The 15,376-nt window shown below is 38.7% G+C and overlaps 1 protein-coding gene across 25 annotated transcripts in view; it reads left to right on the forward strand.

Annotated features, from left to right (window-relative positions):
- The first annotated feature begins 2,956 nt into the window (after positions 1 to 2,956).
- The window catches only part of LOC146483883 (CUB and sushi domain-containing protein 1-like), a 167,603-nt gene continuing 155,183 nt past the window's right edge, over positions 2,957 to 15,376 (forward strand). For 24 of the 25 annotated variants that reach the window (XM_085105159.1, XM_085105150.1, XM_085105167.1 and 21 more), the window contains exons 1-8: positions 2,957 to 3,129; positions 7,329 to 7,466; positions 9,244 to 9,414; positions 11,329 to 11,520; positions 12,060 to 12,197; positions 12,859 to 13,029; positions 13,334 to 13,510; positions 14,935 to 15,108. In XM_085105159.1, the coding sequence (XP_084961285.1) occupies positions 3,012 to 3,129; positions 7,329 to 7,466; positions 9,244 to 9,414; positions 11,329 to 11,520; positions 12,060 to 12,197; positions 12,859 to 13,029; positions 13,334 to 13,510; positions 14,935 to 15,108 (1,279 nt within the window). In that variant the 5' untranslated portion in view covers positions 2,957 to 3,011. The remainder of the gene's footprint in view (positions 3,130 to 7,328; positions 7,467 to 9,243; positions 9,415 to 11,328; positions 11,521 to 12,059; positions 12,198 to 12,858; positions 13,030 to 13,333; positions 13,511 to 14,934; positions 15,109 to 15,376) is intronic. The other variant, XM_085105173.1, reaches the window with a different exon arrangement.

The following is a 15,376-nucleotide window of genomic DNA, read 5'->3' on the forward strand; positions in this document are numbered from 1 at the left end:
CGTTCGATTTGATTGGCTTAAATGAAATCCGCCAAAAAAGATCAAAGTTCAACGGGAACGGTAAACTCCGGTATCGCGGCTCGTGGGTTCGGTCTTCAGGCCGAAAAAGTGTTCCCGCCGCACGCGAGAAAAACCTCTGGTACCCGGGGTAATGGTCTGGCCGGCCACTCAGTCTGAAAAATCGAAAGCCCTTAGAGTGCCTGTGAAGTGTTTTGTCCCTTTTTTGGAAGTTTACCATGTCTTAATTACGAAGTTATAGAAATGCGCTAGAAAAAATAATAATGCGCTTTTTTAGCCATGCAAAACAGCCCAAAAGGAGTATAGTGTCCCGGAGACTGGGAACCAGTTTATCGTTTGATGACGGCGGTAGAATTTGTTTACAACATCTCACCTTGTTACTACACAGAATCAGCCGATATTTATCGCTAAAATTTGTGTGTTCAACATCCGTCCCCCCCTCCCTCTAAAAAAAGAAAGAAAGAAAGAAATGTCAGACAATAACAAAGTAATGTCCTTTACCGAATCTTCGGATGTCTGAAAGAGTCAAGCGATTCAGGGGAAATGGAAATCGTTGCAATGGTTTGACCGTATGCGGTTCATACGGCTCAGCTCAGCTGTTCCCTATTCCTGGCATGCCAGTTTTGTTCGCGCTGTTTGTATTATTGGAGTTACCAGCCCCATAACAAGTCGCCGATGTCGAAGAAAGTCCTTTCGCAGCCATGACACTCGTGTGTTCCAAAGTATTTTTGCTATACGATCGTTCTGGCCACGCCGCAACATGGAGACACTTTCTGGCGCTAACTTCGAACCTTTCAGGGATGATAACTGCGGATTGAGAAGGTTTTGTTCGGTAAAACCCACATATTCAGATCGAGAGATTGATGAACTATCAAACTGTGACAAAAAAAAATTTATACTTCATAGTCAAAATCGATAAAAATAGAAATGAAAGTCAAAAGGACTACTGCAAGAACTGATCAAACAACGTGAAAAGGTTTGAGTGTACGATATTTCGACATGCCAATACCAGTCTTCATCGGGTTTATTTAATAGAACAACTAACAAATTCACCGGAATATCCTGGTCAACATCAAGTTTGACTAGTATTCTATGTAAACAATCAAGCCTCGAAACTATGGCCCCAATATTGATCCGATGCATCAGTTAGACTATCCAGTCTTACAACCAAAGCATTCACCACCTTTATTGCATCTGCTAGATCCACCATCTTGTTCGAACCAAATGATGTCATTTATGATATCCCATAATTATTGGCGGACTTTGAACTTTCATTGCCCGGAAGTCGAACTTGTGCCGTGCTAATTTCGAAATCAAAATAAAGTTCGATGTTGGTGCGTATTGCTGAAACCTTTGAAGTTGGTTTGTATCGGTATTTGTCGAAACTCATGAACTTAGTGATTCTCGCACAAGCTAGTAAAGTTAAAAGTTGGTTCTCAGTGTCAGATGTTCACCGTCGTTGTGTTGCAGGGATGGAAGTTGATTTACTCAGAGCCCGGGGGGGGGGGGGTACTCCTCGGAATTCTGGGTGGGGGTGTGCCGCCCGAATCTTCAAATCCCGACCCTATTTCAGCCCTAAACATGCCATTTTCCACACCCGTTTTCAGACCTGACCTCTAAAATTCATACCCGTTTTCAGACCTGATAATTATGCATCAGTGCCGAACGGAAGTTGACGCAAGGAGTAAAAGTAAGCTGGAATGACATAGTTTATCTATTTCTTTTTCTCGCTATCAGTTAATCGTTCCAGTTACGTACTGAGAAGAAAAATATGTTTGTAAGCTTTCGTAAATGTTCCCCGCCCCAAAAACCCGACCCGATTTCAGACCGTAATTGTCAAAATCTATACCCTATTTCAGACCAAAACGGCTCAAAAACCATACCCTTTGGGGCGGCACATACCTATATACCTTATATAGGGGAGTACCCCCCCCCCCGGACTCAGATATCAATGCTGACATCATAAAGTCTGATGTTGATCTGTCAAGTTGGATGTTTTGTGGCAACTTCGATTTTTGGCGGAGATGGAACGCTATAGTTTCGAAACGGTTTATTTATTCCGGTTGTAAGCTCCGGCGGATATAAGCCCATCTAAAACCCCTTACTATATTGTATAAGCCCAGGGCCGCGTGAAAAGCGGCAGTTTACGGTATGCCTTTTTCGGATCGAAAACAAACATTTACAAACAGTTACAGCTTCTCCATAACTACAACTTTATTTAATATACTTATATCTTTTACAGGAATACACAGCCCGCATGTAGCAGAGCTAATCGAGGCTGGTTGTGTAACTTAATTATTTTTACAATCATGAATAAAATTATAATAAATTAGTAAATATAATTATACTGAATAAGTAGATAAGTACACGCATTCTTTCTTTTAAGCAACTAGATAAGAGATAATTAAGTAGTAAGTAGAATATACATAATTATACATACACATATATTCGCATATATAATAAGAGGGAAAACAAGAACAAGAAGAAGCGAATACTTCCATACTAAAAAAGCTAAACATTTCTTCCATACTAAAAAGAACACAACTTTTCTCTCATTTCCTTAGTAAAAAGATTGTTATCAGTGTTGTTGCAAATGTGGCAAATGTGAACACCATTACAACACCGTGGGCATTTTTGTGACATAGGGAGGTATAAAGTAGTGAGAGGAAGTTCTAATGATTGTTTTAGAACTTCCTCTCGGAAGCCGCTGAGGTAGTTGACATCGCTCCGCCATTAATGAAGGTCATGACTTCCAGCTGTTTAATGTAAAAACAGTTTGAACAATAACTCATGTTTTTACTGCCAAGTAGGACGAGCCAATCCAGCAACAATGCGCCTGACCGCAGGTTAGCGTACCAGTAGCAACAACTCCTTCATGATTAAGCAGATGTCATAGTTCGTCAATGAAATAAGATAGCAAGCGATTTTTCAAGAGTATTCAATTCACGGTCTCCGCATTATTGCACGTATTTTCATTAAAATTCGTGGCAAAAATGCTTAGATTATTATGTTTTTCATTTTTAAAACCTTGTAATCAGAAGCATAGCAAGATGAAGGTTCTCTTTTCTTCATATTGTTTATGGATTATCTTCATTTCCCGTGCTGTGGAAGGTAAGCTTCATTCACGGAGATGAGCTCGTCAGATTTTATAGCATGCAATATTTATAGATCGTACGATTCGTAATGCTCCTAGTTTATACAGCATGTTTTGAAGTATCAGCGGATATGAAAAAATTACTCCTTTAATAGCCCAAGCGTGTTTACAGATGTTCATAATATAGTTCACGATTAGCTTTCTTTTCAAGCGCTCAGGAATCTGAAGATTTTTGTAATTAATGCAGTTCGTGGATGATAACGGTGTTTTACACACAGGCTTCTAAGTGGGAGTATAGGAAGAAAAGAAAAATCATCAAGCCGGGCGAGCGGAGCTCAGTCGACTGAAAGTCTTCGCCCTCATATTCATCTTCCACCAGAAATAGATTCAGTTCTCTGATAACTCTTTCATTAACTTCTTTTGGCAAGTACAGTCGCCTCCCAAAAACTCGAACCCTCGCAAACTCGAACCTCGCGCTTGTAGGTAACAAACATGAAACAAGATCGAAGAAATTCAACTTTTTTTTACTCCGAGTTGTGCTTGACAATCAGATTAACGGCTTAAAACAGGCGATGGGAGGTGAAATCGTTTCGTTTGCGAACAATGTTTCTTCTTTAGAGAGAGACCACAATCGCTGACTTCAAGTTCTCCCTTTGTCCACAGAAGGAAATGGAATGTCATTAATTTTCGGCTCGCCTTTGACCGGCAGGGTATTTTGAAGAACGCCAAATGCAGAACGCTGAATCCATAGAAGTCCTGCCATGTCAAATGTCTGCTATGACAACAACTAAAAGCTAACCGTCTATATAATCAGTGCTTAACACTAAATACAGTATAGAGAAGGGCTTAGACCGAATATCATTCGCTGCTCTAAATTGTAGATGGCGTAAATTGTCATTGTTCGGCGTTCGGCATTCTGCACTGAAATATACCCTTGTCGTTATTTCTTCGAAGGAACAAATGGCGACGAATGTTGCTTTCGTTTTCTCCTCTCTCTAAAATATATTGACAGTAGCTTGAACTTTGAATTAAACCAAAGGCTATGAGCGAAATAAAGAAAGGCAAAGCTACTTTCAACTTAGCACTGAACACTTGGGAGATTATGCATGCAAAAGAAAGTTTGCGTGCTCGTCTCCGTTGCCAAATAAACTATCATGGTGTTTGTAGATTGACGACAGCTATTGGCGACAGATGAATAAAGATGTATTTTTTATTTTGGCAAAAGGTTATCAGGACAAAATATTTTTTTCATGATTCATTACTTTGCAGATGATTTCAATTCATCGTATTACGTGAAAAGCTGAAGCTTTAAAAATTTCGTGGAAAATAGGCTCCTGACCACCCCAACGTTTTTGATATTCATGCATATTAATCCTTTTCCCGCCATCCTTGGTTTACGGCCTCATATTAGAATAAGTATGGAAAGGTTGATTCCTGAGATATGCAACCCCTGCCAAGACTTCTTTCTGCCTGAGGTCCTGGACCGAAAGTTACACCAGGACACCTCATATCACACTAGCTCTTCGCTACATTCAACTTAAGAGAGCTAGGGTTCCACCGCATGATCTAGCACTTTTTATATTTCATGTGTAAGGTCTGTAATAGACCTTGCTGTTCCTGCTTTCTACAACGCCCTTCCACAATACTTATAAAGAACGAACTGCTGCGCCTCGAGAAAAGGGCCTCGTCTGTAATAACTTCTGGGGGGCGCGAAGTTCCACATCAGCTGGGCATAAGACCTTTGTTAGTTCAGTATGAACTTTTGTGCCAGAAACTTTTCAACACCATACTAGACGACCCATGCCACAAGCTTAGGACAATCCTTCCACCATTGCATGATGATTCACGTTATAACCTTAGGAAACAGCACCATTTCAATATGCCACGGCTTCGTACTGATAGAACTAAGAATACAATTATTTAACTTGAAATTTAGCTAAACTTTATCTGAGCTATAATGTCTAGTATCTTTGGTGAGACATATTTACATTTTTCGTTTTTTTCTATTATTTCTGTAATTACGTTTAATTTTAAATATTTGTAAATAATTACGTAATTCAGCCTTTACGCTGCGAAGTGATTTTTAAATAAACTATCTATCTATCATAAAATAAAAGTAGTGTACTAATAACAAACAAAATTCCACAAAAAACCATGAAGGATTTAAGAGAACGGTGGTCTGCTTAATGTTTGAGGATCCTACTCAAAAGGCAGAACACTTTGTCCACATGGCCTCAATATTCGCGAAGAAATATACAAGCTTTTTTCCTTTTATTATTTTTTATTTTTTGTTATTAATAATTCATTTGCTTCATATTTTATACTGTCAATCACTTTAGTTTTACGAAGTTCCTGTCTATTTACTCTTTGATCTAACTTCTGCAAATAAACTACGAAAGCAATCACCCGCACTATTTTCCCGTGTCAGGAAATTTACTTGGACCTAATTAGCTGAGCAACAGAGCGTTATTGCGCAAATATTTGTCAGCTATATAAGCGTGTCCCAATGTAAATTTTCATTGTATCTAAAGAAGGCTGGTTTGGCCAGCCGAAATATTTATTTTTTTTATTTATTTATAAACTTCGCCAGAGGAGAAAAAAAAACAAAATGAAAAACCTCTGACAGGAGAGAACTCATAGAACGGTATGTTCCAATAACGAGACCCCTTGTATAAATAAAATCACATCATAATAATTAAGTATTGACAAATAATTAACAACACATTTTAACTAATAATACAGGTAACGATCTGCTTTGATGACATTTTATGCAGACACTTTAAACCGTAATTCTACGTTGTATCGGTCTTTGCTTCTTTTATCATTTGTATTTGTTAAGCCGATCAGATCAACAATTAACCCAACGTATACCAGCAGGATTATCGTCCACGGGTTGTTGCTTGGACTTGACCCCTACTGTGATAACGGTTGTTGGCGGATTAATCAGCATGCACTGTATTACAATCTTTATCGATTTCCCTAAATTTGATTCCCAAATGTTCCCTTCGATTCATACAGGATTAGGCACTTATCAAGCAACGATTAAATTGTTGCTTGATGACATCTGTTGACTTTTGCAAGCCGGCATATTACGCTGCCGAAGTCTCACAACGTTACGGCTAAATCTTCAGTAGACCACCCCCCTGCTTTTCGGGTAAATACTAGAATTAGAGTCTGAGACCCTTGCCATGGCAAGGACTATTTGTACTAATAAGTGAATCATCCATGTTATAAGCTAAGTATAAACATAAGGATGAAAAATCTTCACAGAACGTTCCTGAGTCGCAGTAGGGATTGATTATTTTAGTCACCTTTAATTTGCTATTGTGGAGTTGTGGGGAGGTGGTGAGGGAGGGAGTGCAGTTGGCCAAGTTGTTTCAACTTTACATTTCAATTGGTAAGAATTTTCATCTTGCCCAATTTTCCGGTGTTTGTAAACGTTTGTTTTTCATTTTTGACTCACTGCTGCTCAGGTTCCAAAAATAGAGTGGCCTGTCAATTGTTTCCACAGCAATATCTATGATGATGACGAGGGCGTAGATGATAGTGATGACGTTAGAAGAATATGATTAGATTCCATCAACGTGTACAATCAATCAAATCTTTATTTGTTCTCACTCTTGCTCAAAAATAAAATTACAACAAAGAAAATATTCATAGTAATAATTAGAGTACTGGCTGCCTGGAATAACCATAGGGGCTAGCGGAGCCAGGCAGCCAGTTGACATCAGTATTAAATAGCAATAAAATACAGGTCAGCAAGAAAGCTGAAGAACAAATGCACACATAAAAAGAAAAAGAGGACAGAAAAACGCTAATTCTACGCTATGAGGGAAGTCTAGAATAGTTAATTTTAAATATGAATAAAAAACAGTAATATAAGAAGAGCTGACATAATAGCTATGGCAACTAATAACAAGCTATATATTAAACTATAGCAGAAAAAAAAAAACATTAAGGCTTGGAAAGGTGACAAAACTAAACAAAAGGCTAATTTACAGGTAATTTGGGAAACAACACAACTGCTAATAAGTGTACCGGAAAACGCATTTCAAATAATTCAAGTCATGTTTAATTTCTTACACATAAAGTACAATTGCGAAGAATTGTATTGCCTATTCTCGCCGTTTCTGTACATACATAATTTATTTCCAAGACGAAGCTTGAAAATAGCCTTGATTTCGGTAACCAAGTGTTTCGAATTTGTTTTTCGTAGGACAAGTGGACTGCCCCCGAACCAATCGACAGGCGAGTCGGAAGTGTGCAACAAGCTGCAATCCTTCAACTGGGTGCGATAGTCTTTTGGAAGAGTGTCTTTGTGATGGTGACTGCGGTTACAGCTGTGTACAGAAAGGTATGTAAAGGATACGAGATTAATAAGTGAACTTACATGTAGTAGTAGGTAGGTCAGTTGTGTTAAGAGCTAAGATAAAGTCCTACCACGAGCCTAAGGAACGTAATGAAGCAACTGAGAATGTGTTTGTCTTCCCTCAAAGCTAAGTAACACAAGATGATTTTCAATAAAGCACTATAACAGAAAGAATGCGATGGGAGTAAAATATACAAGATAAAAGACAAAATTATGAAACAAACTAAGAAGATAAAACATTCAAGGAATCACATTAAGGACTCAACTCAATTCGCGACTCACTGCTCTCGACTGTCAGATACGTTTCCTGTACGCCGTTCGGAAAGTTTTTTTTTTATTTCGGCCGGCAAGGTATTCCAGTTATATACTGGGCACTATTCTGAGATCTGAGTAGCCGGCTCCAGTTAGTAATTGATTTTCTTATTCGCTTACTGTCCTTTACACAAGGTTTGTGGTTCAGAAGGTTCAGGCCTCGAACTATCAGGTTATTTTTGTCATTATCATTAATAAGGTTTTACAAATTAGATACAGCGTTGCGGCTGTCTTCTGCTAGTCAAATCTATTGAGCTCAGATCGGATGAAGTTGCAGTTGACGAGGAACGCGGTGTCCTATCCAAAATCAGTTAAGCTGCTTTGTTGAAAAGGACCATGTTGAATTGAAACCACTAGCCGGGCCCGTTTAAACGGTTTCAACATTTGCCCAACACACTTTCAACAAGCTTGGAGCATTTTTTTTACGCTTTTGACAATGTTGAATGACCTGTTCAAACGCCCCCGACATTTGGTTCAACAACTTAGTGTGTTGAACGCATGTTATGTTGAAACCTTTTAAACGGGCCTTAAGACTTTGTTGTTCTTATCTCCCCAAACAATATTGATATATTCAAGTTTAGGGATAATCATTGTTGTGACACGTATCTTCCTGGCATAAATCAGTAGGGAGAAGGTATTTTATTCGCGTTAGGACCCTCAACGTTTGTGCAACTTTACTTGGTATCTGATCAGTATGACCGTGCTTTATTAGATGTTGATTAATTCTAAGTCACACCAAGGCATTTGATATCTGTTTATTCCAAAGTCGATCATGCCCAACCACAAGCTTTATACACCCGGAGTGACTTAACTTTGTGTTGCTACCTATGATCATAAACTTTAATTTCTCAACATTTGATGTGAGTTTATTGTCACGCAACCAAGATGCAAATAGGCTTTCAGGTTTGAGGTTTGTGGCTGAAACTCCGGGCCCATTTGATCTTGCACTGCCAACAGGAGTTTTCTAAGAATTCGAGTCAGCAAAGAAAAGTTGTCCTTGATATGAACAGGCTGTGTAATACTGAATTCTGTTAGTTGTGCTAAGGAATGGCTGTTTGCCTTAGATGGACAGGTGGAAGATTGTCGACTCAAGTGATCTTAAAGAAAATGAATGTCTTTTATTCTTAAATGCTTACCCTTAAATTACCGACGGACTGACTAGCTGGCTGACTGACATCACTATTTGCACAGTGTGGGACAATCTGTCAATTGTAAGAAAACCCTAAATACACATGACATAAACATTTCTGGGAACTTGAAGTTGCCGTTGCATCCGCTTAATTAATTCTTTCAAAGCTTGGAAGTGACCTTCTCAGTATTTGATTATAAAGTGAGCGATTCTTCACTCACGCACCTTTGCAAGCTGCGCAGTGTTCGTACTCATTTTTTCATATTGTGATTTTAATTTCCTTCATTTTGCATGTTTGTTTCGTGTTTTTTTTTTTAACAGATTTGTCTTGCGGGAGGCCGCCGACAGTGCCAAGAGCAACGCCTCAGTACCAGTCCACCAGTTTTGGTGCCGTTGTTACTTACGCTTGTAACCCAGGATACACTCTATCCGGTGCCTCACAAAGAACTTGCCGAGCGATTGGAAAGTGGGATGCAGTAGGGCCTAACTGCTGTATGTAATGATCGAAATAACATAATCAGGCAAAATAACGAGACCTCTTACCAAGATATTTTTTCTTCGGAGAAAACATCTAGGGTAAAATCGGTCACGTTCTCCAAACTCATTGGTCAATGAAAATGGCCCGATGCAAGTCGCGTCACCATGTTCGCAATACTTTCAAACCTGTGCTTCACTCGCGCGTAGACATAAGCTTTACAGAAAATATAACTTGACAACTCTTCTTTTGTGAATCGATTTGAATTGGCGTTTCACTAAACTACCACTAATTTAACTTTTATAGTGTGTGTCTGCCTGCTTAATGTTTGGCGAAATTGTTGTTTTTGCTCTGAATACGACAGGTGAAGTATATTTCGACAAGAATAAGGGCGTTAATTAAGAACAGGACAGAAACGCCAACAAAAGTATCACTTGAAAATGCGAGTTTGCGTTATTTGAACATCTTTGAGACTATTTCATTTTCTTTCAACTTGTGCAATGTTACGGAACTGAATTGGAACGGAAGGCGTTCAAATTAACAAAAACAACAACAACAACAACAACAACAACACTTCCCCCCCCCCAAAAAAAAAAATAAATAAATAAAAAATAAAAAATTGACCGTCGTGGGATACCGTTCTCCATAAAACTTAGGATTTATAACGCACGTCCACAGCGATTGTTTTGTTCAACGAATCATGTTTTGTGATGTTCTTGTTGATGCCGCTGTCGTAAATGTTAAGGTATTTTTACTGCAAATGTTGATTCGTTGTTCTTGTACTTATGCTCGTGCTTATGTCGCAGTTTTTACTAATGAGAAGGGTCAATATAAACACAAGCCCGAGGCAGTCAATAGTTTCGTCCGAGAATTCGAGAATTTCGTCAAAAAATGGTTTTCTGCGCGTGCGCCTGTCGTGTGCGTTTGTCGTGTGCGTCTATCTAGTGTTTTCATTTGGTTATCTTTATGCTTATCATTATGCCATAGTGAAAACCAGACTTGTTGAAGCAGCATTGTTATTGTCATAAAAGAACCATCGTTTTTCTCTTTGTTGTTATGCTTTTATGTAATGTTTAAACCCCGATAAAACACTTGCTGCGAGTTTTTTGAACGGCTTCAAAAACGTTCCTGGAAAAGCGTGTGTTAATAATGTTCATAACAATAGTGCTGTTGTGAACGTCGGAAATTAGCATACGATATAAACCCCGCAAACTAATGAGGAGTGTTTTATCAGTTGAGAAAACACCGCATACTAATGAGGAGTGTTTTATCAGTTGAGAAAACACCGCATACTAATGAGGAGTGTTTTATCAGTTGAGAAAACACCGCATACTAATGAGGAGTGTTTTATCAGCTGAGAAAACACCGCATACTAATACGGAGGAGATTTTTCAATATGAAGTCACTGCACGTGATGTATTATTGACCATTTGATAGGTCAATGGACTTGTCAATTATTAATGAGTTTTTGAAGGTTTTAGTAGTGTGTGAGCATTTTCTTTCTTCTTCTTCTAACTGACGTAGCGGAGAGCACTCATAGGTTTTAGCGGTTGCATTACTCTTACCTTATCAGTAGTGTGTAGGTTATGAGGACGAGTACTCGTAGCGGAATATGTAGGAAACAATAATTACTTATTTTCATAATACGAACACATTCATTGTATCAGCTATGAAGACCAGGAAGGTACTTAGCACCCTTATAATGTGCTTCTATACCTTTGGTATTTATAAGCTTTAATTTGTAACAACAGCTTGCAAGCATTCACTGTTTGCGTAAGAAAAATACGCTCATAAAAGGGCCAGAGGATATTGGTACTGGTTATTATCTGGTGTTACCCTCTGTAAATAATGTTTGTTTCATTGCTTGCTTGCTTGATTGATTGATTGATACATTCTTATAACTCTACATTTCTTTTCTATTCTTTTTTTAGTACAAATGTGTTTCATACCACAAATTGAAAATTCTATGTACATCAGAAGCCCAGTAAACTACAACCGGACATACAGGACCGGCGAGAGAATAACTTTAGCGTGCAAGAAGGGCTTTAAGAAATTACCAGGCGGCAACCCGATAAGAATCTGCATCAGTAGCCGATGGACGCAATTCCCTTTCAAATGTGAAGGTAACTGATATTGAGAGTTTGGTTTTGTGGAATGGCTTTTAATGTACTGTTTTCCACCAAAGAACCCAGATGAAAGCTTGGAACAAGAAAGAGATCCAACAACCATCTGAATTCACGTGCAACGTCAACTTTAGTATTCAAACCCGAGCCGCATTAATGGGAGGCGCGGCTTTCATTACGGTGACATCTCTACCTCGCCAGCGATGATTAAGCCATTAATATTCTTCTTCGTTTAAAGAAGATATCGCAAAAATTAATGATAACTTTATTTTATTATATGATCAAGATTAGATGCTTAATTTTAATGAAAAGAGTATGGCAAAAATAGCAAGACGGTTCATTTTAAGGTCGCCGACGTTTAGGAGTATGAATTTGTGCCGCGGGTTTGAACAACAAAACAAACAGCTTGAAACCAATCTCCTTTTTTATACAAAACCTTATAATTTCCAAATGTTGAAATCGCTAAGAATGCAATGGACGAGCTCTTCCTATTCGTTGAGGTTGTACAGACCGAGTGTTGTTGTTGCTTGTTTTTCAAGGTACTCACTCCTGTAGGAGGACAATCCGCCCCGCTCGAACCAAATGCACACAGGAATGTTCGCCTGAGAGTGGATGCGGCTCTGAAGATTACTTATGTCTGTGCGACGGAAGTTGTGGCTACAGTTGCGTTCAGAAGGGTATGCTTCTTTCGGAGATCCAATGAAATCCAAGGTTCGATTTTCGCTTGTTAAGTTCTGCTGTCTCCCACGAGATTTCCACATTACAAAACAATGACTTCCAATAAGCCGTTGGTTGAAAACAATTTGTTAAATGGTTTTGGCCTTGCCATCGTTCAAATGCATTATAAATAATGACAATGAAGCTTCCCGGTATCTAAAGTTTGCACCGCTGCAAAAGTTGAAAGAGTTGAGCGAGGTATAGTATAGTAAGATGCCCGACGATAAATAATTTGAATTCAAAAGACTTTTTAGCGTTCCTTTTGTTGAACTGTTGAAAATGTATGTCGTGTCCATATTGTGCCAATTGTTTTACAGTGCAACTACTATTACCAGGGTCACTTAACAGTGACCAATCAGATCACAGTAGGATAAGAACAGTGAATAATTCCAAACTATTGGGTTTTAACTGTTGTTTTCCGTCTACTCGTGGTTGGTTCAATCGGCTTTGGTTGAAATTCATTGTTCTTGTCCTGCAATCTGATTGGCCAGGTTTGTTTAAGTGAACCCGGAAACGGTAGTCGCACTGTACGGTATAAACGGTTTCAAGCACTGAGGTTCCCATACGTTCTAAGCGTTAGCCCTCGGTTACAGGAAACCAATTGTGTTCTATCTTGAGCAGGTATGTCCTGTGGCGACCCTCCGCCAATATCCAATGGACAACTTAATTCCACTGGAACGAGTTATAACGATACGGCTTATTACAGTTGCGACGAAGGATACAGTTTGAACACAAATCCAGTTAAGCGATGCACTGCCAAGAAGCAATGGAGCGGCCTTACTCCAAGATGCTGTAAGTAGGGTCATTATTTCTAATTTTGTTCATTTGTTAGAGCTTTGTAAGATGGGAAGATGTGCTTTGTGTCATCTATAAGCAGAAATCACAAACCTTTATGGGGATTTCTTGGCGCTTCATTGATGCCTTTAGCGAGAACTTTTCGTAGGGCTAGATTAGGGTTACTTCATAAAGTTAAATTGTCATAAAAAATAAGGAGTTAGTTAGATGAGTGCCCTGTCTCAATCGCCTTTGCGGTAATAATGCAAAATATCTACCAAGTGTGAGCAAATAAATTTCATAACTTGTCCCTTCTTTGCAGTAAAAGACTGTGGAGATCCAGCGACACCCAAAAATGCAATAATTTCAAATCCAAGTGATAATTATCCTTCTGGGTACAAAGTGATATTCAAATGCAATGATGGCTATAACCAGGAAGGAATGGCTACCCAAATGTGTTTCCAGGGCCAGTGGACTGTGTTGCCATTCGAATGCTCAAGTAAGTTACTTTAGTAATACATGCGATTGGATGAGTGGCGAAACAGTTTGATTAAATTTTTGAATTGCACTGAAAGGATATGTTTCACCACACTTTTTCATGGACCGAGATGACTTTCTGTGGCTCAAAAGAACTCGATAAAAGATCTTTTTCGTCACCCAGTTTCAAGGTTTTGATAATGACGTGTACTGAGTCAGTGACAAAGGTAGACTTGGAAGAAGAGACCCAAGTTCTTCCAACGGAAGTGGAACTTATGACCGCAGCTTCAGATTACGGGAGAGAGCTAGGTCATTAAACTAGGTACATGGGTAAAACATCCTGTATACTGCTAGGACTTGAATGGCGATGGTATATTTCAAGGCTGATAAATACAAGAAAATGAAGTGTTATTCAGTCAGACACAGGGATACTCGGATTAAAAAGAAAGACTTGAAATCCAAGTTTTCCCAACAGGAGTTGAACCTATCATCGGATTAATAGTCCACTTTACTTTTTTACAAGAGGTGTCTGGCCTAAAATTCGAAAAATAAAAAAGTGAAATTCGATTCTTGTCTGTACTGCGAATTTTATTGGACACTTTTACACTACTGAAATGCAGCTAATAAATTGGGCATTAGTTGTGCCTTTACGTTTGGTTTAAAAAATTCTGCGGTTTCAAATAAACCAAATCTGTGTAAATGCAACAATAAAGCACGGAACAACTCCAAGTTCCACATTGTCTCTAAGGAAGGTTCCTATAATTATGACTTGGAAATCTGCCCAAGCACGTTCTATTTTAAAAGAACATTAAAAAGAACTTTCGACTTTAAATTCTATTTAACAGAACCTTTATACTGAGTGACTCGGCAGCATCCTCATAGGGTCAGCCTTCTTGGTTTGACAACACTGAATGAGTCTTAACTAGAACCTATGTACTTATTCTAACAATTATTTTACGAGCGCATGTTAGATTTTGAAATGATAGATACATGTAGCTAACGAGGCACTCAGTGTCGAGCTCGTGACAACAAACTAGCACCAGACGGTAAATCGAACCAGCGAAATAATTGTTTTATTACAAACAACCAATAAATGTTGCTTAATATTGCTGATTTTATTTTGCGAGAAACGTTACAAGACGAGTTAATGGCCGGTATTTGTCGGAATTTAGTAATGGCTGCTAACTCTGGAATTGCATTTTTCAATGAGTTAGTTGATCTTAGTTTTGATAACGCTGCGCGTCTTGTTGGCTATGAATCGTAATATATCCAAGTTGTGCTCGCGGCATAATTGGTAATTGTACAGCTGTCCAATTCTGTGATTCGTTAGTTTGTAAATACTCTGTTGTAATAGTTTCAGGTTCTGGTCAATCAGCCATGTACCAGTCCACCTGGACATTTGTCCCAATAGATATACTAATGCAACAAGGTTTTTTTTTGTAACAGAGGGTGGTTGTATTGATCCCGGCACTCCTGAAAACGGCCGAAAAGTAGGGGTGATATACTCTATAAACAGCAAAGTTTATTTTGACTGCGACTTGGGGTATGAGCTGGCGGGTTCGGAAGAACGCAAGTGCCAACGAAACGGAACTTGGACAGGACGGCAGCCAGTGTGCAGAGGTAGGCCGTTTAACGGCTTCAATCGCCAGAGAATGGAGATACGAGAGAAAAAATTGTTTATTTAATGTGTAAAGATGATATGATAAGTATGGTTATGTGTCTGCATGTGTACGATTTTGCTTTAATTTTTTTTTTTTGTAATTCCTTGATTAGGAACTTGTTTTAAGAGATAAACAGTAGGTGTGGATCTGAAATGAATAAATCGAAAGTCACTGAGCAGAAAACTCTGCCAATAGTTGACATTTGACAATTAGTTCTTGTCTAGAAG

The sequence above is a fragment of the Pavona decussata genome, unplaced genomic scaffold (assembly GCF_977016875.1).
Source record: "Pavona decussata unplaced genomic scaffold, jaPavDecu1.1 SCAFFOLD_37, whole genome shotgun sequence".
Classification (NCBI taxonomy): Eukaryota; Metazoa; Cnidaria; class Anthozoa; order Scleractinia; family Agariciidae; genus Pavona; species Pavona decussata.